This window comes from Galleria mellonella, unplaced genomic scaffold (assembly GCF_026898425.1).
Source record: "Galleria mellonella isolate WM207_F2 unplaced genomic scaffold, CSIRO_AGI_GalMel_v1 utg184, whole genome shotgun sequence".
NCBI classification, from domain to species: Eukaryota; Metazoa; Arthropoda; class Insecta; order Lepidoptera; family Pyralidae; genus Galleria; species Galleria mellonella.
The window spans coordinates 16,064-38,674 of NW_026442025.1; the positions used below are offsets into that span (position 1 = coordinate 16,064).

The 22,611-nt window shown below is 44.5% G+C and overlaps 2 protein-coding genes and 1 pseudogene across 2 annotated transcripts; 2 read left to right on the top strand and 1 right to left on the bottom strand.

Moving 5' to 3' along the window:
• Nucleotides 1-408: 408 nt before the first annotated feature.
• On the bottom strand, nt 409-7,218 carry LOC113512211 (apoptosis-inducing factor 1, mitochondrial-like). The gene is made up of 10 exons (XM_052893756.1): nt 6,938-7,218; nt 6,598-6,641; nt 6,149-6,331; nt 4,298-4,349; nt 3,911-4,214; nt 3,211-3,590; nt 2,962-3,093; nt 2,031-2,416; nt 1,011-1,304; nt 409-550 (listed from the first exon to the last, which is right to left on the bottom strand). Exons 1-10 carry the CDS (start codon nt 7,032-7,034, stop codon nt 479-481), a joined length of 1,944 nt encoding a protein of 647 aa, XP_052749716.1. The 5' UTR covers nt 7,035-7,218; the 3' UTR covers nt 409-478.
• A 1,293-nt stretch (nt 7,219-8,511) lies between these two features.
• Nucleotides 8,512-16,891, top strand: LOC128200398 (hamartin). The gene is made up of 3 exons (XM_052893755.1): nt 8,512-8,783; nt 13,380-15,006; nt 15,748-16,891. Exons 2-3 carry the CDS (start codon nt 13,390-13,392, stop codon nt 16,756-16,758), a joined length of 2,628 nt encoding a protein of 875 aa, XP_052749715.1. The 5' UTR covers nt 8,512-8,783; nt 13,380-13,389; the 3' UTR covers nt 16,759-16,891.
• On the top strand, nt 11,316-13,347 carry LOC128200399 (uncharacterized; annotated as a pseudogene).
• Nucleotides 16,892-22,611: the final 5,720 nt, after the last annotated feature.

Sequence of the window (22,611 nt, forward strand, 5' to 3'; positions counted from 1 at the left end):
CCGTGCCGACCGCGCCCACTGCACCGACCTTGGCGACGCCTGACACGCCAAGTTCACCAATGATACCGACAAGAAACCCGATCCCTGGAGGCCAAATCGCGGTCGCACCGAGTCGTCCCGTAATGATCGTAGCTCGCCTGACGGCCGAGACGATAGATTTTTTTTTTTTTTTTTTTTGATACACGAATGGGACAGAGTTACCCAAGCAAAAGACTTGGAACTGATGGCACGAGCGGGGATACCAATCCCAATCAATTAATGGATAAATGTTTTTTTTTTTTTTTTTTTTTTTAGGGTATATTGCTAGCAATGGGGCTACTAGTCCCCATTACTAACAATCCTCCAAATGTGGAGGGGAGCGGTGGTTAGTCGGCAGGTAACATGGATGCGGTAAGTAAAACACATATATCAGTAAGTGTGTGAATGTATTATTATTATTATTTACAGTAAATGCTAAATATTTTATTTATTTGTCTCCTCAGTCTTCCTCGTGCAAAGAGAACAGCTTGGCCACCTCGAACAAGTCTTCAAACTCGCCCTGCGCCAGAACCTACGCATAAACAATACACAATACAACATACAACAACAACGATATCGTATCGTATCGTATCGTATCGTATCCACTTACATATTATACAAAGGAATGACATGAATTGTTGTTTTTTTTTTTTTTGTCCTAATCATGAACATGAACTCACCTCTCCTAATCGATGATTTCATCACATCATCATCATATATAGATCATCATTCATTATTTCAGCCATTTTCCGTCCACTGCTGAACATAAGCCTCCCCCATAGACTGCCGCAAGGAACGGCCCTGAGCCACCTGCATCTCACTGACTCCCTGCACCGCATTTCAAGTCGTCACTCCATCTAGTGGGGGGTCGTCCTGCACTGCGTTTACCCGTGTGTGGTCGTCACTCAAGAACTTTTCTTCCCTATCCGAAATGAATAGTCAAGGACATTAATAATCATCGGACAGGGCACTGTTAGTCGGCAAATAGAGACCTGTCTAGCGACATGCATCCGGTTGAAGAGATTCCACAGCAGCACGCCTACGACCCGCTTCTCGCGCAAGTAGAACACGACGCCGCGCTCGTAGCGCCGCGCCGCCGCGTCGCCGGCCGCGCCGCCCTCGCTCGGCGTCGCGCCGCCGCCCGCGGTCGTCGCCGTCGCCGTCGCCGTCGCCGTCGCCGTGTCCGAGTCCGCTGCCGCCGAGCGCGCCGTCACCGCCGCGTCCTTCACCGCCTCAGCTGAGAATACGCCCACGGTCTGGAGACTGGAGTCTATTATGCCTATCGCCTGAAATCAAATTGTATAATTTAATAAATTCTTGCCGTAGCTATACAATACATATACGCAAACTTTTTGTATATACGCAGAAATCAATTCAACTGTTTCATAAAAAAACATCGATTTGAGTAATCTTATGATTATTCAAATCACTAGGTACAAATACAAACTTGATGTTCCAAAGTATCGTTTAGAAAAAAAAAAAAAAAAAAAAAAAAAAAAAAAAAAAAAAAAGTATTTGAAAAAAAAAAATTATTTGAATTTAAATTAAAATTTGTACTCAAAGGAATTGGTGGTTTGTCGCATATGAACGTTCATAATGTATTACGTATTCAAACGAATTGCAAAGCACAATATAGTTTATAATTATAATTTGTTTATAATTACTCCTCTCCATCCAAAGGTTGCCTGGAAGAGATCGCTCTTAGCGATAAGGTCGCCCATTGTTTTCTCATTGTGATTATTTCTTGTAATTGTTTGTATTTATAATAAGTTTACTATTGTAATCTTTTGGAGGAAACAATAAAGAGTATCTATCTATATATCTACCTATAGTTGATAGGTACAGAGTTGAAAATTTACACATGATTGTACATTTGCCACATTTTGGTAAAAGTTATGAACGCTCATAAGTTCTACGATTAACAATCGTTAGTACGTACACCGTGACTAATGTTACAAATACCAAAGGGAGTTTGTCTACATGTTTGCTACCTCTTGGCGTTTTGAGTTTACCTCGTAGCCGAGGTCGGGCCCCAGGTCGCTCCAGAACATGCTCTGGTGCTTGTAGGCCCGCGGCGGCGCGAGGCCGGCCATGTTCTCGCCGGCCAGGCGGCCCGACACGACGGCGTGGTCGTGGTGCTCGAGGCGGCGGCGGCCCAGCGCCGCGTCGTAGAAGCAGGCCACGTCGCCGGCCGCGAACACGTCGCTGCGCGCCTGCAGCTCGCCGTTGACCAGCAGCCCGCCGAGCTGCGCGTGCGTCTCCAGCCCCGAGCTGCGGGCCAGCGCGTCGTCCGGCGAGCTGCCCACGCACTCCACCACCAGGTCGGCGTCCGCCGCGCCGCCGCCCGCCAGCCGCAGCCGCACGCCGCCCGCCGCCACCTCGCTGCCCGTCACCTCCGCTGCCGCACCGAGACCAGCGCGTTCTCAGTTCACACCACTATTTTGTTTATTTCTATTTCTACTAAAAATATATCTTATATTTTGTATATAAGACTCTCGTGTCACGGTGTTTGTTACCAAACTCCTCCGAAACGGCTTTACCGATTTTTATGAAATTTTGTGTGCATATTGGGTAGGACTGAGAATCGGCCAACATCTATTTTTCATACTCCTCAATGATAAGGGTGACCCTCCCCAAAATTTTTTCCCTTTTTATTTTATTATGATTAAGCATTGAAAAATACATACAACTTTAAATTTTCATCGTTTTACGATCAACTCCTATATTTTAATCACGATTTTTATATTTCCCAATAAGAGGTAAAACAACGTTTACGGAGTCAGCTAGTTTTTTTTATAGAATTGCTGGATTCGATATGAACCACTCTAGAATAATTATTTGTTCACTACATGAATTAACATGAAGGAATTCGTACTGACGAAAGTAACTAAAAGCTTCGGTAAGTTAACGGGAGTCATGCGCGGCGCGTGACAAACAACTCACTGTCGGGCAGCAGGTGGACGCCGGCGGCCTGCAGGCGGCGCGCCGTCTCCGCCGCGAGGTACTGCGGCAGCACGCTCGCCATCGGCGCCGACTCGCGGAACACCTGCGTCACCGTTTTACCACTCGATCGCACTGCGGGAAATAGACAATATGTGATCGTAAACGATTCGATCGATCAGGAAATGCTACGTGACTGTGTACGTGTAGTACAGCTGTACAAAGAAAATATAAAAAAAAAAAAGTACTGACAGCATTCGGCGAGCGAGGCGCTGAGCTCGGAGGCGAGGAAGCCGCCGCCGAGCACGAGCACGTGGCGCACGCGCGGCTCGTCGAGCGCCGCCGCCAGCCGCGCCGCGTCGCGCAGGCCGCGCAGCGCCAGCGAGCGGCCCGCCGCCGCCGCCGCCGCCAGCGCGGGCGCGCGCCGCGGCCGCACGCCCGTGGCCACCAGCGCGCGGCCGTAGCGCACGCGCGCGGCCGCCGCGCCGCCGCCCGCCGCCGCCTCCAGCCGCGCCTCGCGCCGCGCCGCGTCCAGCCGCGTCACGCGCCAGCCGCGCGCCACCGCCGCGCCCGCGCCGCCCGCCGCCAGCGCCGCCGCCGGCGCGTAGAACGACGCCGGCTCGTACGACACGCTGCGCCACACACACGCGCGCCACGTTACATACCACTCGCGTACCACACGCGCATATATACACACTCGTGCCCTTGTAATATATGTATATGAAGTACGTCTGTGCTCGCGTGGCTAATTTCGTTTCAGCACGTGGAACATAGCGACAAAATTACAGGAGAATCCCGAGACGCCTCAGCGTGCTCCGGGGACACGGTGTTCCTCCCGTCCTATGTATACCGCTTTCCATCGAGTGGGAGGTCGCAGCACGCTCGCTACATCGAGATGCGCAGAAAAATTAGTGCACAAGGGAGGAGTAAATACAAGATAGAGAGCGGAAACCTGCGACGCCTGCCGTTCCACTGGCGGAAGGTGAGCGCGCCGAGCCGCGCGGGGTCGGCGGCGGCGGCGGCCAGGCCGGGCTCGCGCCACAGCTCCTTGCTGAGCGGCGGCCGCATGTAGGGCAGCTCGCGCTCGTCGCCCACCATGAGGACGCTGGCGTCGGGCCGCGCGCCGCGCAGCGCGCGCATGGCCGCGAACGAGGCCGTGCCCGCGCCCACCAGCAGGAAGTCCACGCGCTCCGGCAGCTCCGCCGCCGCCGGCTCCGGCGCCGCGCCGTCTGCGCCGTCTACGCCGCTCGCGCCGCCTGCGCCAGGTGGATAGTGTAATATGTTCCTGCTGAGACGCACCACTAATTAAACTTTATAAAGATGTGCTAATATAACTCACCGTCGCCGGCTGCAGGAGAATCCTTCTCACTTAACTTGCGATAAAAGTACACCTGCAAAAAAAAAAAAAAAAAATTCAATACTTTTAAATGGTACATTACTGCAGCAGCCAGCAACTGAAGCACTGACGGACGAACATTCAAAGTGAGTCCATCAATGCCTAGTTGTGGCCAAGGCTTGTATAGTAATTTTCTCAAACAATGCGCCGAAATCAAAAACACAATTTTACTTTTTAAGTTCACTGACGAATAACGAACAGTAATAATTTTTCACGCGCCATAATGTTCCTTTGTTTTTTTTTCAATAAACAACTTTCTATTTGCAATCCAGTTCGAAATTTAAATAAAACCTTTTATTAGTTACCTCCTTGGTAACCATGTTTCGAAATAAAAGGTCATTCCATTTTTAAATTATAGGACAGATATGAGTTTACATAGTAATTTATCTGGCCGCAAAACACAACAGATATGGATTTTCATACACCTTTTGCCGGCCGCTGCCCGCATGTATATGGCCAGTACGGCAATTTTGATTTATCTCTAAGAAGATTGTCAAAATAATGCTTACATTTCCAAGCATGTTTGAATAAAAAACCCTTATCAATTCTTATGATTCTACTGCTGGATTGGGAATGTTATCTGCTGAAAATAACCCGTAAGGAAATCAACAGTTATTAAATGAATTGATCACTTATGTACAAGATATTTTTAGATTTGTAAAAATGAAAATGGAGCCTGCCAATACGATTTCTTCAGCTCCTCGGAAACCTCTTCTAATAAATTGGGGAGATCATTTTGAAGAAACACCAAATAGCTTTGCCCTGTTAAATTCCCCGGTAATTCAGGTGCTCAGAAGATCATTTATCCGAAGATGCAAGGCATGCATAAGAGTGGGAGGAAAACAATTTGAGCATTTATTTTTATTTTATTTCAATAGGTACATCACATTACGGAGAATTAACATAGTTACATTTATTGTAAATATATGTAAAATAAATTATTTTGAATATCAAATGTTGTTTTTTATGACACCCCAATGATGGAGATACATTTCAATTTAAAAAAAAATATTCCCATATTACAAATTTTGTTATTTAGTCAAATTTTCTCCTTTTCTACACAAATGGCAATAAGTTTATGATAGATAGTTATGAATTGTACCATTGTAAAATCTACTTGAAACAGACATTATTTTAAAATTATTGGTCACCCATGTATTCATAATTTTTTTTTATAACTTAGAGGTTTAAAATTTGCTTAAAAAAATTTTTTTGCATATTTTTCCAAAATAAATTAGTTTGGGTATTAAAAAAAACTGCAATAGCTAGTCATACTATTCTCTTTCTATCTATTAGCACAGTTAGTATATAATAATAAAACAACAAAAAACCAATAGAATTCATTCACTTCTGGTCATAGTGATCAGGACAGTAAAATAAGATAAAAAAAAATTATGATATATTTTGTTTCATATTTTTTTAGGACGACCATAAGTTGAACTAGGTTATCCATTCATTACCAGACACCCTGTATACCCATTGTGGTACACCTGAGTCTCCCATACTGTACAGCTTGAATATATTGTCAAAAATGTAATACATTTTGAATTCTTTGCAGGAACTTTGAACAAATCTCATTTGTTAAATCTAAAATGTATGTAGTAATAATAATTATAATATATTCAATTTATTAGTAGTAATTTTAATAAATAAATAAATAATTAACAAAATTCATGTAATTGAATTGACATAAAGCTCTTTATACAAGTACAGTAACATGTAAACATGTACCTTACCTGTACCCACACATAATATGATAATATGGGTACACTGCACCAGTAATATAAAGCTTACCCCTCCGAGTGAGGCTGTGATAGCAAGTGTGGTGGCAGCGACTGTCCATGAGCGACGCGAGGGTGGTGGTGGCGGCGGTGGCGGAGGCGGCGGCGGCGATTGGGAAGGGAGGGGTGGTGTGGCCAACGACTCTCCCTGTGCTCGTGCACTATCCAATCGTGCTCCATCAGTGGTCAGCACAGTCTATGTGGTAAAGATTATCATCTACATTAAAAATGTATACATATTAAGTGATACATTGTCAGTTAAACAAGATTTTTCAGCAATGTATGGAGCAAAGCTCAGTCAATTTACAGGAACAAAATTAATTACATTTAATAAAAAATATTACCGTTTTATATTTCCTTAATTTCCTTGCAGGCTTAAAAATTACAATGAACAGTGATCAGTTGATTGCACAAGAACCAATACATATATTCATACTGAACATATAGCAACCAGTAGCTCACCTGTGTGTTGTGCAGAGCAGCAGATGTGGACAGCAGCCTTGTGCCTGCATAAATAAATTATTTATCAATGTTTCTTTGTTTCCAGCCTATTATATGGAATTATCTAAGCCTATTTGAAAATAAATAAAGCTATACAAGAACCACAAATAGGCAAAAATTTTTTTTTTAATTTAGTACATAAAAACAGTCAATTAAATCATAAAGATCACCTCTAGGATAAGTAAAGAAAAGTCGAACGCCTCTAGGGGTTCCCATTAACAAAACTTGAACCTAATTTAAAACATGCCCGTCAAAAATCATATTAATCGTTTAAAGATAAGGCTAACAATGTTTCACTTACGAAATAATTTAAAAACATCCCTTCTCGTTCGCGAATTTTTGATGAGAAGCTCGAGGGCCTGGCCTTCGATATAAATTGTTGAAACTGCTCTGAGCATAGTTTACACACTTTTCAGATAAAAGATAAATATTAAAAAAAGCCTATAGGGTTTAAGTTAATACTCAGATTCATTTCCATGCATCTTAGATAGGTAAATAAAACTATTATTCGAAATAATTAAATAATACGAATAGGTTAAGTATAATTCGGCAAGCAAACAGTTACCCGTCTGCATAAATGTCAAATTGACAGTCAAACTGTCATTGCAAATACATTTTTTTTAGTACGTTTGTTCATTGCAAATACAATGGAAATGTCAGTCAGTAAATCAAATGCAAAGAAATAGATACCAAGTTAAAACTAAGAACAAGAAATCGAAATTAATAGTAATATATAAAAGTAAATATCTTTCTTTTGATGATGTTGGTATATTTTGTTGTATGTCTTCTATTGATTATTCTTAATAATAGTAAGTGAACATAAATGTTCTTCAATTCTTCATATCTTTATATGATCAACATGAAACTTTTGCATTTCAATAGGGGTATTTATTAAGTCAGAATATCGGTCTGTGCGTTGGGCAACTGTGGCAGTTTTACTATACTCATCATCTTGAGAACGGACGCAGACATTCTATCTCAGATAATAAAATATTTCCTTGCCATGTTCTATGTTAGCTTTTATTTTGAAATTTGAAGTTGAAATTGTCTGTAGCGAAGGGATTTTCTAGGATTGAAAGAGGAAGAAATACATTTAGATATTTACTATGGCCGATGATTCAATGACTGCCAAAACGGTTGCTGAAACATTTCTGGCTAATTGATTCGCACGATTTGGTGTAGGTACTCGAAAACATCACTTTAAATCAACGTCGCCAATTTGAGTCTAATCAATTTAATCGACTTATCAAACTTTGTGACTCATCGCATTTGCGGATAACCAGTTACCATCCGCAGTTACCAGGCGAATAGCATGGTGGAACGCCTCCACCGACAGCTAAAGGCCGCACTAATGTGTCACCGCGACGATTGGTTGAGCTCGTTTACTTTGATGTTGTTAGGTCTTCGATCAGCATTAAAAGAAGATATTGGCTCTTCAGTTACTAAAATTTTGAATGAAGAATCCCTTTACCTTCCTGGAGAATTGTTCACCTGTAGCTTTCCAGAAGACTAAAAGATCCTTTCGATTTTGTACATAGACTTCGCAGAATCATGTCACAAATGAGACCCATTCCAGCTTCTCGTCATAAAAACCCGAATTATTTCTTTTCAAAGATTTGCCCGACGCTACTCATGCCTTTTTAAAAGATGATAGCATCCAGCCATAAGCCAGTAATTCGCTAAAACTAATTCCATTTCAAAACATAAAAATAATTTAAAATTATTTCGTTCATACTCCTGCCAAATCATTTACGAGTATATCTCACTCTATCATTATTATTTTAATTATTATATCTCTTACTTTGCCAATCTATATATTTCATATCTTTTCGTAATCGTGATCTCGGTCAATTCAGTTTGGCTGTCAAAGCTGTCATTCATATCAATCAGTCAGTACCACATAATTTAAGTACGCATACTAGTTGTGTTTCATTTTATTTAAAAAAAATCAAAAATAATTAGCAAAATATCTCAGCTTTTTTTATTATAAATATTAACCGTTTGAAGGAATGCTATAAACTTTTTCGTATACTGGTGCCAGAGTGAATTATTAATTTTTATCTATCTAATCAATCGGCGGGTAGAACAGATACCAAAATTCCTCCAGCTTCGGCGACACAGGAATCCTCTCTCCGGACTACTAATTGGTACTGTGTATGATTTAATATTGGTGTCAGTAGCATTATATTTTGTGTTAAAATGTCAGAATTTTGTTTCGTTGTTTTATTGCGACTTACCTATGTCTACAACCAATATTTTATTTATTTTGTGATTCGATTCTATTCATTGTAATAGATTTTCAATTATGGAAGCATAAATTAATGGTTAAGGGATGGGCAGCAGCAATATCCCTCTTAAAACACAATCAAAAGCCTAACTACGATTGCCAATCCACCTGCCAAGCATGACAACCCTAAAAACCCTCAAGGAGGAAATGTAATGTTCAGCAGTGGATAGTTGGTGGCTGAAATGTTGATGATGAAATACAAATTAAATATGGGTCCTTATAACTATATTCTGAAATTACTATTGTATATAGTAAAATCTGCTTTTAATGCCCACAACTGCCTTTGTATGGAAAAAAATATTAGACATTACTGGAAACATTGTCTTTCTCTGTCACAAGTAATATCTGAAGCAAAATTCCGTAGTCATTGGTTCAACTGGTGCTGAAAAGCAACAAATTTTTTGCATAATTCTAAAGTATTAGCATTTATTTATGATTAGGTCCTATTTGTAGGAACACTTTTGCTCTAGTTCCTATGATTTATTTCTGATGCATTTTATTGTTAACATCTAATCTTATAATAATATCTTATATTTATAATCCTGAGCTATTTATTCACATAAATTCAATTTAGTTAGAAAAAAAAATACAACAGCCGAGATTCTTGCTCATTCTTCATAGCTAGAATCGTGTTACAATTTGAAAATTGCGAGTCTCTCTACAAAGATCATGAATTATGAGATGGATAATGGTTGGATGGTGTGTCAAGATTAAAATTATACCAGATTTTTAAACTTTGATCTCTAGAAATACAACTATGAAAAATATTAGTAAGAAACATACAAAGGTAGACAAAAATTCTAAAAATATTATTGATTTGGTTTCTCTGCTCTTACTTAGACCTCTTATATCAATTTTTCCTAAGTATCTGCTACGTGTACAATTTTATTATTTTTGAGATGAATAAGATTAGATGTATGATTTATATGAATAATTTGTTTTAATTATTATGTATGTTCATGAAAAAAGTCAAGAGTAACTGATTTTTGTTTCAAATTACTATATGGTTACATTTTATTATTTAAAGTTTGTAGAATGCAATAAATTATAGTATTATTGATATGATAATATATTTTAGACAAGGTTAGTCCATATATACATATACATACTGGATTAATAATCATAACAATATTACGGTTGGAATACGGTTAATACGGTTGGAATTCCGAGGCGGCTCACTCCCGGGAAAGATACAGAAAGCGGTGCTCTTAGATTCTACCTGCATTGTACACCGATTGTATCTCTCCCTGGGGCCATGAACCCTGGCCGACTGTGCTTCTGCCGGGGGTTAGTTTGCCATCTCCTCTCCTTAAGAGGAGAGATGTGAATTTTCTAAAAATTTAAATAATAATAATCATATCAGTTCATAATATGTGCACTCACTGTGCAGGAGAGGAGCATTAGAAATAAATTTTTGTTCATTCCTGCTTCTGTTGTTTGACACATGAATTTCTAATGTGTTACTATTTGTAAGAACCTATTGGTGGTTTACTTTATAATCCTACACTATAAACTATTTCTGTTCACAACTCAAATGAACCAATCAAAAACCAAACCAACACAATAATACAGAACTGACTATACAGACTCTGCTATACAGTTTATCACTAGTATGTGGGTGAAACTCTTTGTTGTAAGATTATGTATAATTATGTCACATATTTTACACCTCTACTGCTTTCGTTCATCATATGCTTTCGGTTCTTATCTAATCCTTAGCTGGTAGAGAATGTCATATGCCATTAAGTTCGCCAATTATAAAAAGTTATTGTGCAATAAAAAGTAAGTAGTAATAATGGAGTACAACTTGACCAAAATCGGAATATAAAAAAAAAAGAAAAAATAAACATCAATTATATCTAATAAAATCCGGATGCCCATGTGATGCTAAAACTGAGAAATTCTGCTAGCATAAACATACTCATGACCATTTATTATTCCATTTACCAGTCCATTTTGTCATGCTACATTTCCTATTGGGGTCATGCAGCAATAACAAGTATGATTGAACTGAAGTATGATGAACATGAGAAACTGTTTCAGACTATATGCTAATATAATTAAACCTGATTACAAATTCATAGAAATTTCACTGAAAAGCTATGTATTATTATATTGGAGATTCCAATGCTAAACTGGACACAAGACAAAACGATGAGACAAGAATGAAGAACTATGGAATCGGACAGCGAAATCCTAGGGGACAGCAGTTTTTATTTTTTGTGGGTGAAAATGGAATAGTAACCCCGCCCACGTTATTGGTATATATCGGCAGGGCATGAGTGGAAGTTGATAGGTAATAATGAATGCAAGTCAGTTGGCCCACCATGAATTCGCCAAGAATTAACCATGATGGTTTCCAGGGGGAACGGCATAGGATAGGCAGAGGATATATTGCTAGCAATGGAGCTATTAGACCTCATTACTAATAATCCTTATCCCACCAGTCAACAGCAGTTGGCTGACTTAATGGAGAAGGAGGGACTCTTTATGATTAACTCCTTTTAAAAGCGGCCACACAAAAAATAGACCAAGGCTAGCCCCGACGGATAGACAAAAAATGAGATAGATTTTGTCATGACGACAAATCGCCATTTATTCAATGATATCTCAGTGATCAATAGGTTTAAAACAGGAAGTGATTACCGAATAGTAAGAGGCACATTGAACCTGAATATTAGGCTAGAAAGGTGTCGTCTGATTAAGTCTGCGCTCCGACCTTCGTATGCCGTTATCGAAACCCCCAAGAGTTTTCAACTCAAATTGTTGAATCGCTTTCAGTACCTTACGAACTGTGAAACAGCGGACGATATCAACGATAAGCTAGTGGAAACTGTCCAAGCAGTGGGAGCTAAATTTTGTAAACTCGAAAAGTACTCATAAACTCTCTGGCCGTACTCTAGATCTTATGGGGAAATAGCCTGAAATGTGATCCCAGTCTTCAACGTCTATGGAAGAATATAGACAGCTTATTAGGCAAATCCTCAATATGTATACAACGTAACATACGCGAGTTCAATACTGTATGCATTGAACAGGCGGTATCAAGGCTCCAAAGTGTTCGCCAGAGATTTGGCTATTGGGCGAAGCCAACTGACAAAGTTGAAGACCGACACCGGTTATATAATTTCCGCCACATCTGATATTTTGAGTGAAATTAAGAAATTCTGTGGACAGTTGTACACAACGTCGTTAACACCGCATACTAATGCGAATAACGATCAAAGAGCTAAAGTTACCCGACACTGTACGGTATATATCCCGAACGTCAATTTGCAGGAGTCCTGACAATCGTCTTACGCGCAACTCGATGACCATCCGAACACAAGCCACCCGAATAAGCTTGCTTCCAAATGGTTTTACCACAATAGACCATATGCATATGCTACGGCAGATTATACAGAAGACCGAAGGATACAATCTGGTGCTGTGTCTGGCGTTTGTAAACTATGAAAAAGCCTTTGATTCGGTCGAGATGGCTACGATGTCTATCCGAGTACAGAACCGGAGTACGAAACCCATCCCACAGTAGAAAGGTATACGACAGGGTGACGTCATAGCTCCGAAACTCTTCACAGAAGCATTGAAAGATGTTTTCAAACTTTTGGACTGGAAAATATATGGTATAAACATCAATGGCGAATATATCACTCACCTTCGATTTGCCGATGACATAGTAATTATGGCGGAATCCCTGGAAGATTTGAATACTATACTCAATGACCACAATGGTGCTTCTCAACAGGTAGGTCTTAAGATGAACATGGATAGGACTAAAATCATGTCACAGGTATTCCGGTTACGATTGAGAACACTACGCTCGAAGTTGTTTATTTATTTATTTAATGTCGACGAGTATGTATACCTGGGACAACTTGTCTGAAGTTCAACTTCGACCGAGGGGTCAACCGACGAATCCATCTCGGCTATGTCACATCTTTTCATTCAAAATATCTAAAAATATATAATATTTAAAAATATTGAAGACGAAGGTCTTTAACCAGTGTGTTTTGCCAGTGACTTATGGAACCGAAGCATAGTCCTACACGATTGCCAGTATGCAAAAACTCATGCATTACTCAGCGGGCTATGGAGCAGCGCAGACAGGCACACGCATACATACACGCGTTGTATATACATACACATGATACATGCGTAGATTTGCCGCCACGATCTTATAGGAGAGCCTAGGTCTGCCACGGAAGGGTTCCGGCAGTGCCGGGATCGTGAACGGTCACGTTCTTATGGTATGGGATAATTAAAAGTGTCTCCATACAAACGCATACATTTTGCTCTCCCACAGTGTTGCGACGATAAAAACGTACGATATCGTCAAGTTCTACGGAAAAGTACAGAGACGCCCACTAGGTGTTCGAGTCATGGTAGCACAGCCAGCCCAGCTCCAAATAAATATATAAATTGTTGCGCTCGAGTATAATACGTATGTGTGGACCAGGTGGTCGGAGATGCTGGTGGCGTGCGAGGCAGGCGAGGTGTTCGCGCTGCTGGAGGGAGGCGCGGGCGGCGCCCGCGAGGCGGCCGAGGCGCTGGTCGCGCTGTACGGCGGCGTGCGCGAGCCGTGGCTGACGCGGGCGCTGCTGCTGTACCACGCGCGCACGGGCTCGGCGCGCGCGCTCGACCTGCTGGCGCGCGCGCCCGAGCTGCACGCGCGCCACCTGCTGGACGCGCTGCAGGAGCAGCTGCAGCGCGAGCGGCCCGCGCGGCTGCACGCGCTGGCCGCGCTGGCGCCGCTGGTGGCGCGCCGGCCGGCCTGGCTGCACCGCCTGCCCGCGCACCCGCTGGCTCGCGACCTGCTGCGCGCCGCGCGCCTCGAGCGCGAGCCGCTGCCGCTGCTGCACGCGCTGCTGGCGCTGGCCGCGCTGCTGCCCGCCGCGCCCGCGCTGGCCACGCCGTACTGCGCCGACCTGGCCGACGTGCTGCTGCGGCCCGCCGCGCTCGAGCCGCCGCCGCCGCCCGCCACGCGCACGCACCTGCAGCTCGCGCAGCTCGCGCTCTTCCACGCGCTCTACGCCACGCACCCCTGCACGCTGCTCGACACGCTGCGCGCCGACCTGGCCGGCGCCGCCGCCGCCGCGCGCGACGCCATGCAGCGCGACCTGGCGCCGCTGCTGGCCTCGGTGCGCCTGCACCCCGGCCTCGTCACCGGCTCGCGGCACCGCGAGGCCGACCCGGCGCGCTGGGCGCGGCTCGAGTCGCACGACGTGGTCGCCGAGTGCCGCCGCCTGTCGCTGCGCGCCGCCGCCTCGCCCTCGCCCGCGCCGTCGCCCGGGCCCGGCGCGGCGCCGCCGTCGCCCGCGCCCGCCGCGTCCGCCGCGCCCGCCGCGCCCGGTTCGGGTGCACACGCCGCCCGCTCGGCGGCCGCGCTGCGCCCCGGCACCGAGCCCTGGTTCCCGCTCGGCGACCGCTGCGGGGCCGAGTCGGCGCCGAACACGCCGCTTCCTTGCGAGCCAGATGTCGGCGAGCCGCCGGAGGCCGCCGTCGAGGCGACGCCCGAAAACACGCCGGCGCGCGAGACCCGGCCGCAGTTCCGCTACCCGCCCGAGTCGAGCACGGTGCGCGCGATCGGGCGCCGGTCGCGGCCGGCGTCGCCGCCGCGCAAGGAGACGTCGCCGTGCGGCGGCGAGGCGTACGCGGGCCGGCTGGCGCGCGTGGCGCTGGAGCGGCGCGCGGCCGACTCGCCGGTGCCGTTCGGCGGCACGCCGCCGGCCGGCGCGGTGCTGGCGCGGCCGGAGCCGTCGCGCCCGCATCAAGACACGAGCGAGACGGCCGAGTCGGTGGACCGCGAGGTGGTGGAGCTGACGGAGCGGGCCGCGTCCGAGTGCCCGTGGCCGGAGGCGGAGGCCGGCGCGCCGCCGCCGCCGCGCGATCCGCGGCGCGGCGCGCGGCCTGCGCGGGCGGCGCGTGCCTCCCGGCCGCCGCGCCGCTCGGCGTCGTGCTCGCCGCGCCTGCCGGCCGTGCGGCACTCGTCCGTCGCCGTTCAGACGGTCGACACGTGGCCAGCACCATACGAGTTTCTAATCGCCGACTTCTATCGCAATCTTCCCGACGAATCCCGTAAACAGGTAAGAGGAGCTACCCACGCGAATCGACAGTTTCCGTCATTTTCCTGATGCTGATCAACGAAGTGTATTACCCACTATGGCTAAAATTTCGCGGTCTTAATCGTTGTTGAGTTGATTCTATTAGAAATTTTCATCGTATCGATATGATATGATATATGATAACCTATTGTTTATAAGCATTTAGTTTTTATCATTCATTCTTTTTTGTATTCAAAATCAACCTATTCTGTTTCACCCCTGTGAATGTTGAGTACAACTGTAATTGGAGTTTCAGAAGTAGGCTGACTAATGAATTAGACCATTTGTAAATATCGTATTGAAGTAAAAAACAGACTATTTTTTAAGTTGGTGCAGTAGCTTTTGTGTGATACCAAAACAAACTGGCAGACAGACAAAATTTCAAAAAAATATTGTATTGGCTTCTGTTGCGTTTATTAAGACCTCTCCTTAATTTTTCTTTAATATTTCTCATATATAGACATTGTGTAGTTACAATTTTATCATATCAGGAAGTTTATTTAATTATTTATTTTCAGATAAAGAAAAATCAACAGCCAGAACTTTTCGTAATAAAAGAAATAAATATTAAAGACAAAAAACCAATTACAGGTTTTCACAAATACAATAAAAACAGATACACAAACTAACTTAGTACACGTCTTGTGGACCTTAGAATTAAATAAAGTTAGCGGTACAGTGTACTACCGGACGTTACATATCAGTGTTTCTTATCGTCGACAGATCGGTGACCGGGAATTCGAAACGTCAACTCTTCCGAGCGAGAAATTGGATGCGTACCTCGCGGAGATGTACGAGGGCCGCGGCGGGGCGCGGCCGGCCGCGAGCGGCGCCGAGCTCGCCGAGCAGCTCGCGCTCACGCACGCGCAGCTCATGTACGAGCGCTGGCGGCGCGAGGCGCACGCCGAGCGCAACCGGCGGCTGCTGGGCCGCTGCCGCCAGGTGCGCGCGCTCGAGCTGCAGAACGCCGCGCTGCGCGAGCGAGTCCGCGCCGCGCAGCTCGAGCGCGACGAGCTGCGCGCGCGCCGCCCGCCGGCCGCCGCGCCAGCCGCCGCCGCCGCGGCCGCCGCGCCGCCAGAGCGCGAGCTGCGGCTCGAGGCGGCGCTGGCCGACGAGCGCGCCGCGCGCCTGCGCAGCGAGGCGGCGCTGCGCGAGTGCGAGGCGCTGCGCGCCGCCGACGCCGCCGAGCTGCAGCGCACGCGCGCCGAGTCGTACGAGGCGGCGCGCCACGTGGAGGCGCTGGCGCGCGCCGCGCTGGCGGCCGAGCGGCGCGCCGAGCACGTGCGGCGGCTGCGGCGCGAGCTGCTCGTGCTGGCCGAGCGCGAGGCGCGCCTGGCCGAGGCGGCGGCGGGCTGGCGCGCCGCGCCGGCCGGCGGCGACGACCGCGCGCTGCGGGCGGCGCTGGCGCGCGCCGAGGCGGACGCGGAGGCGGCGGCCGCGCGCGCCGACGCCGCCGCGCTGCGCGCGCACGAGCTGGAGGCGGCGCTGGGCGCGCGCGACGCGGTGCTGGCCGAGCTGAAGCGCGCGGCGCAGCTGGCGGCGGACGAGGGCGCGGCGCGGCTGGCGGCCGTGCAGGACAAGTACGCGGCGCTCATGTGCATCGTGCGCGCCAACGAGGCGCGGCGCCTGGAGCTGCGCGCCGCCGCCTGGCCGGCGCAGCGCACGCGCGCCGCGCCGCCGCCCGAGCCCGGCGCCGCCGCCGCCGCCGCCGCCGCCGCCGCCGGCCGCAGCTAACCGCCCGCCGCCGGACGGACTGCGCTCGCGGTCGGCTTCCGGTGCCGCGTGGCCGCGCGATTTCGTATCACCGCCGCCTCCGCCCCGCCCTCGCTTTGAATTCAGTAGAGCCGCCGCTGCGATATTTACGAATCTGTTCACGTTTGTGTCGCCCTCGGCCCCGGGCCGGCAGTGCGCATACTTGTAAACGGCTCCCTGCAGCTGTAGTTATGCGGGTGCCGTACGATTACTATTAGATGTTACGATGTCTATAGTACATATTATTATTGTTAAGTAGATAGTATTGTACGTTTCTATTGTCGCTCGTTTTACTCGCTCGGTCGACTGGCCGCCCGAACGTGTCTGTACATAAATATATCCCTTACCGAATGAACTGACAAACCTTACCGATCCATCCATATACCGTGGGGATAGTTGACTGTAAAAACTAGCGATCGTATTGAGGCACAGGTCATGGAGATGCAGCCCCGCGTTATACCTGCCACCCACATACATGTCATGTTGACTTACCATCAGGTAACTGTAGAGTCAATGTCAATATGCCGCGCCAGTATCGGAAAAATTACAATAATAAAAAATAGCCGATGATATGTAGCTTTCTACGTGTCATATTTTTTTTATCGTTTATGTTTTGTTTGAGTATATCTATCACAAACAAAAACCCAAACCTATGGCCTTTATGTTACGTTATATAGGTATAGCAGAAAGATAAACGATACAAAAATTCGTCAATATAAATTTTATTTCATACCTTACGAGGTTTGTCCGGAAAGTATGTATAAAAGTTTTTTAAAAATTTTATTTTACAATTATTCAGGTAAATCAATTTTATCCCCTTCAAAGTACTCCCCCTGTGACATAATGCACTTGTGCCAACGCCGTTTCCACTGTGAGAAGGCTCCTTGAAAGTCCTCTGGTTGTAGGTTTCTCAGCTGCCCCGTCGTAGCTTTTTTTATCTCATTTATGTCCCCCAAATGCCGCCCCCGAAGTACCAATTTGGTTTTTGGGAACAAGAAGAAGTCACACGGGGCCAAATCCGGCGAATAGGGGGTGTTCGGTCACCGTAATGGAATTTTTACTCAAAAACTCACGGACAACAAGAGAGGTGTGGGCAGGGGCATTGTCGTGGTGAAGAATCCAACGCCCCTCTCGCGCCAATTCTGGACGAACTCGTGCCACACGAGCTTTGAGGCGTCTGAGCACATCGACGTAGAATTTTCCATCAACTGTCTGGCCTGGAGGGACGAATTCTTGATGGACAATCCCCCGAACATCGAAAAAAACAATCAACATTGTCTTGACATTTGAGCGGGATTTTCTTGATTTTTTTGTTCGTGGTTCCCCGGATGTCTTCCACTCTTTGCTTTCACGGCCATTCTTGCCGAGTTTCGAGAGAAACTTGATTACGACGCGCTGCTCTTCAACGGAAGCGGGCTCCATGCCGACGGGGTTTCGTTAAGAGGTAACTTCACAGATGGCGTGACAAGCCAGTTCGCACCGCACGGCGGTCAGACCAGAACTGAAGCATTGTTAGGGACATAAGGAAGGGGTCCTGCGCTTACCTGGCCTCCCCACTCCTCTTTCTCGCATTCCAGAACACTTTTATACGAACTTTCCGGACAGACCTCGTATATTGAGCAAAAAATGTAGACACTTTCTGAGCAAGTATTGTATAAAAACTATTTATTCTGTAATAAATCCATTTCGAAGCTAATTAAAAAAAACCGACTAATATCCTGATCACGCTTTACCTTTAAGGATAATTTCGCTAAGGTAATCAATGTCATTATCTCATTTCGTTTATAAATTATGTATTTGACATTATAGTTAAAAATTAAGAAGTGCTGTTCGTATGTCAGCCACCTCGACGCACTAATCTGTGAATTAATTAAAAAAATTTTTTTCGTTAATTATCACATGAAATTGATATATAAATGTGAAGTTCTAATAATGTAATTTAAAATATGAGGTTGTTGAAACATTGTGCCGTCACTGATTCTACTTGTGTTGTCGATATTATGATTAGTTACTTAGTTATGTTTAATATGTACGCTTTTATTTAGTTGTTAAATAATTTGAAATGTGTTTATTTACCCTTCTGTCCTTCTGTGTTGATATCAATTTTTTTTTCTCAATCAACTATGTAGCGGTAACAAATGTATTTGTAATTTATTACTGTGAAATCAACATATACACTAGCGCTCGAAAGTGTTTGGCCACCTAGTCAAATACATTTTGTAAAAGTCTGATTGAGTGAAACTACCTCGTAATTATTTTAACATGTTTATAGCCATTTTTAAAAATAACAAGAATATAATTTTAAAATTTAGGACGCATCTATGTGTCCACCTTTATTTTTATTGACAGCTTCACAAATCTTCGGCTACCTAGCTATTAATTTTTCCAATGTTGTCTTGATTATTTTCTGCCATTTCTCTAGCAGTTTTTTTCCACAAGTCTTCCTGAGATGTGGAACAACGTTTTCACACCTGTCTATGCAGCTGATCCCTCAATAGTTTAAGTCAGTGGACTGTGGAGGCCATATCATGAGCTTCATCACATGTTGTTCTTTTTCTTCTAAAAAGTCCTTGCATAGTCTTGACGTGTGTTTCGGATCATTATCATGTTCAAATATAAATCCCTGTCCAATTAAATGGGTTCCACAAGGCACTGCACACTGCACTGTCCTCCAATATCATTTTGTAACCTTCTTTTTTTTAAGATTCCTTGTATTCGCACAAGATGTCCTACAGCAGAGCCACCAAAACAGCCGCAAACCATCACAGACCGTCTGCCGAGTTTAAGTGAAGCCACAGTACACGCGTCATTCACATTTGTTTGACTGCCACCTTACGAATACACTTCGTTTAGTTCCAAACATTTCATATTTTGATTCGTCCATCTAGAGAACCTTCTCTCGATTTGCTATTGTCCAGTTCTTGTGTTCTCTCGTCCAATGAAGTCTCTTTTTGTTAATGAATTTATGAACTTGTTTTAAGACCGCTACGCCTCCCTTGCGTCCTGCGCCACAAAGTCTTTTAACTGACTGCTTTTTCACTACCCGCATTAAACTGTGCAGCTATTTCCGGTGCAGTTAATCGTCTTATTTCGTTTGATATTAATAACTATACTCAAATCTTCACTCGAAGTTGTGGCTCTCGGTCTGCCTGAACGACGTTTGTCTTGGTATCTCTTATAGTCTTGAAATTATACGATTACTTTTACCGGATTTATGAAGACCAATTATTATGCCCCTGATCTCTTGGGAATATTCTTTAGTTTTACCCATTTTCTACAAAAAATAAACTCAGAAGTGAGAAATAAAAAAAAAATTGGTGGTAGACTTTAAGTACTGAGCAACGGAGAGCGTGTTTTGCGTTGTTATACAAATAATGGAACCTAATAAATGATCTCTTTAAAATGTATTGTTTGTAACCAGAACAAAATGCAGGTAACCAAATACTTTGGAGCTCTAGTGTACATACACGTATGTACGCCACTGCACACTTCTGTGTTGTATACACATTTTAATTGTCAATAAAAATCAAATGTAAAAAAAAATTGTGACTATTTTTATTGATAGGACATTGTGTATCGGTCTAGATCAGTAACAGAATACGAATAAGTATGTAATTAGAAAACAGAATACGTTTATGAGAACAGAGACGATAACAATAGTTTCATGGTGTTGCGGGCTGATTACTTTTTAGATCCTTTCGATAAAAACATGTTTAATTTTTTTTACTTTGTATTTGAGTTAAGGTGTACTTGACATTATATCAAATTAGTCGTTAATTACTGACCGTCGCAGGTACTGTCGTTGAGAGCGGTCAAAACGTGTTTTCGATAATTGACCGTCAATTGAGACGTTACTATACTGCGTACGTGTGTATGTAAATGTTATGGCGGCTCTTAGCGTATGACCTGCCGAGTTCGATGGTGTTGTCTTATAACATTTCTGTATGTATGTATGTTACATTTCCGCACTGGTTGTACACCACCTCAAATGTCAACCTTCACACTTCTGTATTTGTATAAAATATAATTTGATATTGCAACGCTGTTATGTTACTGTAAGGCTTACTACTATTACTGACGAAGGAGGTGTTTTAGAATTGTTTCATACTTTAAACTGGAATATTCGTTGTGCGCTTATTGGTAAAATATATGCTTCGCTAATGGAGCGTGTTGCAACGCAACAGTGAGACTTGTACCAGTTGTTATATGAGAATAATTACATTATTTATATGTAGTACTTATGTTGCATTGGAAAAATAGGATCTAATAATTGTATTAGTAACGGACCAGCTCCGGCCGAGTGACACAGGGTTCCTAACAAGAGTGTCACGTCGTGCCTCGCTGATAATTGTATAGATATACATGTATTATATGTAATTGTATAAAATGATACCTAAAATAAAAAAAAGATATTTTGTATTAAATTATAAAGTATGTGGTGCGCCTGCGTGTAGCCGCTGATTGTTATGCTACATACATATTGTAATTTTTTCTTTTTTATAATTAAGTTTGTACCTACTATGTTTGTATGTAAAACAAAGTCTGGGCCTCTATTGAAACATCTCCTTTAATTGTGATTAAAATATTGTATTAAATAGATTGTTTTTAATTACTTATTCACCAATGCAGTTTGATTGCGTAAATGGGAAGTGGGAAACTATGTATAAAAGATTTCCGCATGTACGTCTGTCCCCCTCATGATTTAGATCCAATCAGTTGTCCTTCTGTAGCCGTTTCCAGTTGCAGATGGGATTATCATCATATCATATCAGCCGTAATCTGTTTACTGCCGAACATAAGCTTACCCCATAAACTGCTACAACTCCCTGTGGCTTGAGGTCGTAACTCCATCTAGTAGGAATCACCACTCAAGAACCTTTCTTCCCCATCGGTTGTCCGTTCTTCAAGCTATGTGACCAGCCTATTGCCACTTCAGCTTGCATATCCTTCGGGCTATGACGGTTATTTTAATTCTTTTACGAATATCGTCATTTGGCATTCTATCACGCAAAGAAACTCCGAGCATATCCCTCGCCATAGGTCGCTAAATAACTTGAAGCTTTTGCATACGGGCAATGGTGTAAGACCATATTTTTTTTACTTGATAATAATAAAATGGTAACCCCGCCTGCGCTATCGGGATACGCTGGCGGGCACAGTCTATCGTGACGAATTCCACTAGAATTAATCACGATGGTTTCCAGGGGAAACGGCGTGGAGGTCAGCCAGATAGGGTGTATTGCTAAGAATGAGTCAATTAGACCCCATTACTAACCATCCCTTTCCCCCCAGGACCATATTTTGGTTCCACAGGTCATCACTGGCAACACACACTCGTTAAAAACCTTCGTCTTCAAACAACTATCTTGGATGAGAAAATGTGGCGCAGTTTTCCGAACGCTACCCAGTCGAATTTATTAATTTTTTAAATAGATAGTATAACTTTAAATTACATATGCGGCTGAAGTGATTTTGGATAACTGTGAAAAAATAATTTGACAACACCGTTATTGTCTGTGTTCCATGTTTGCTATGTAATGGTGTCCTGGAATAAAAACTTGTAGTTGATTGATAATTGATAACTGGCATATTTTCATCGCTCCAATAAATAGACCCTCAAAAATAACGCTGCGCGTATTATTTAATAAACAAAATCCTAGTAGAGTTGGATTCGTCGGTTGACCTCTCGGTCGAAGTCCGACTTACCTTCTCGGACAAGTCGTCCCAGATATACGAGTATGTACTTAGCTACGACTTCGAGCGTAGTGCTCTTAATTACAATCGATATAGGTGTGATAGGAACGTTACACGTGATTTTTGTCTTATTCATGTACA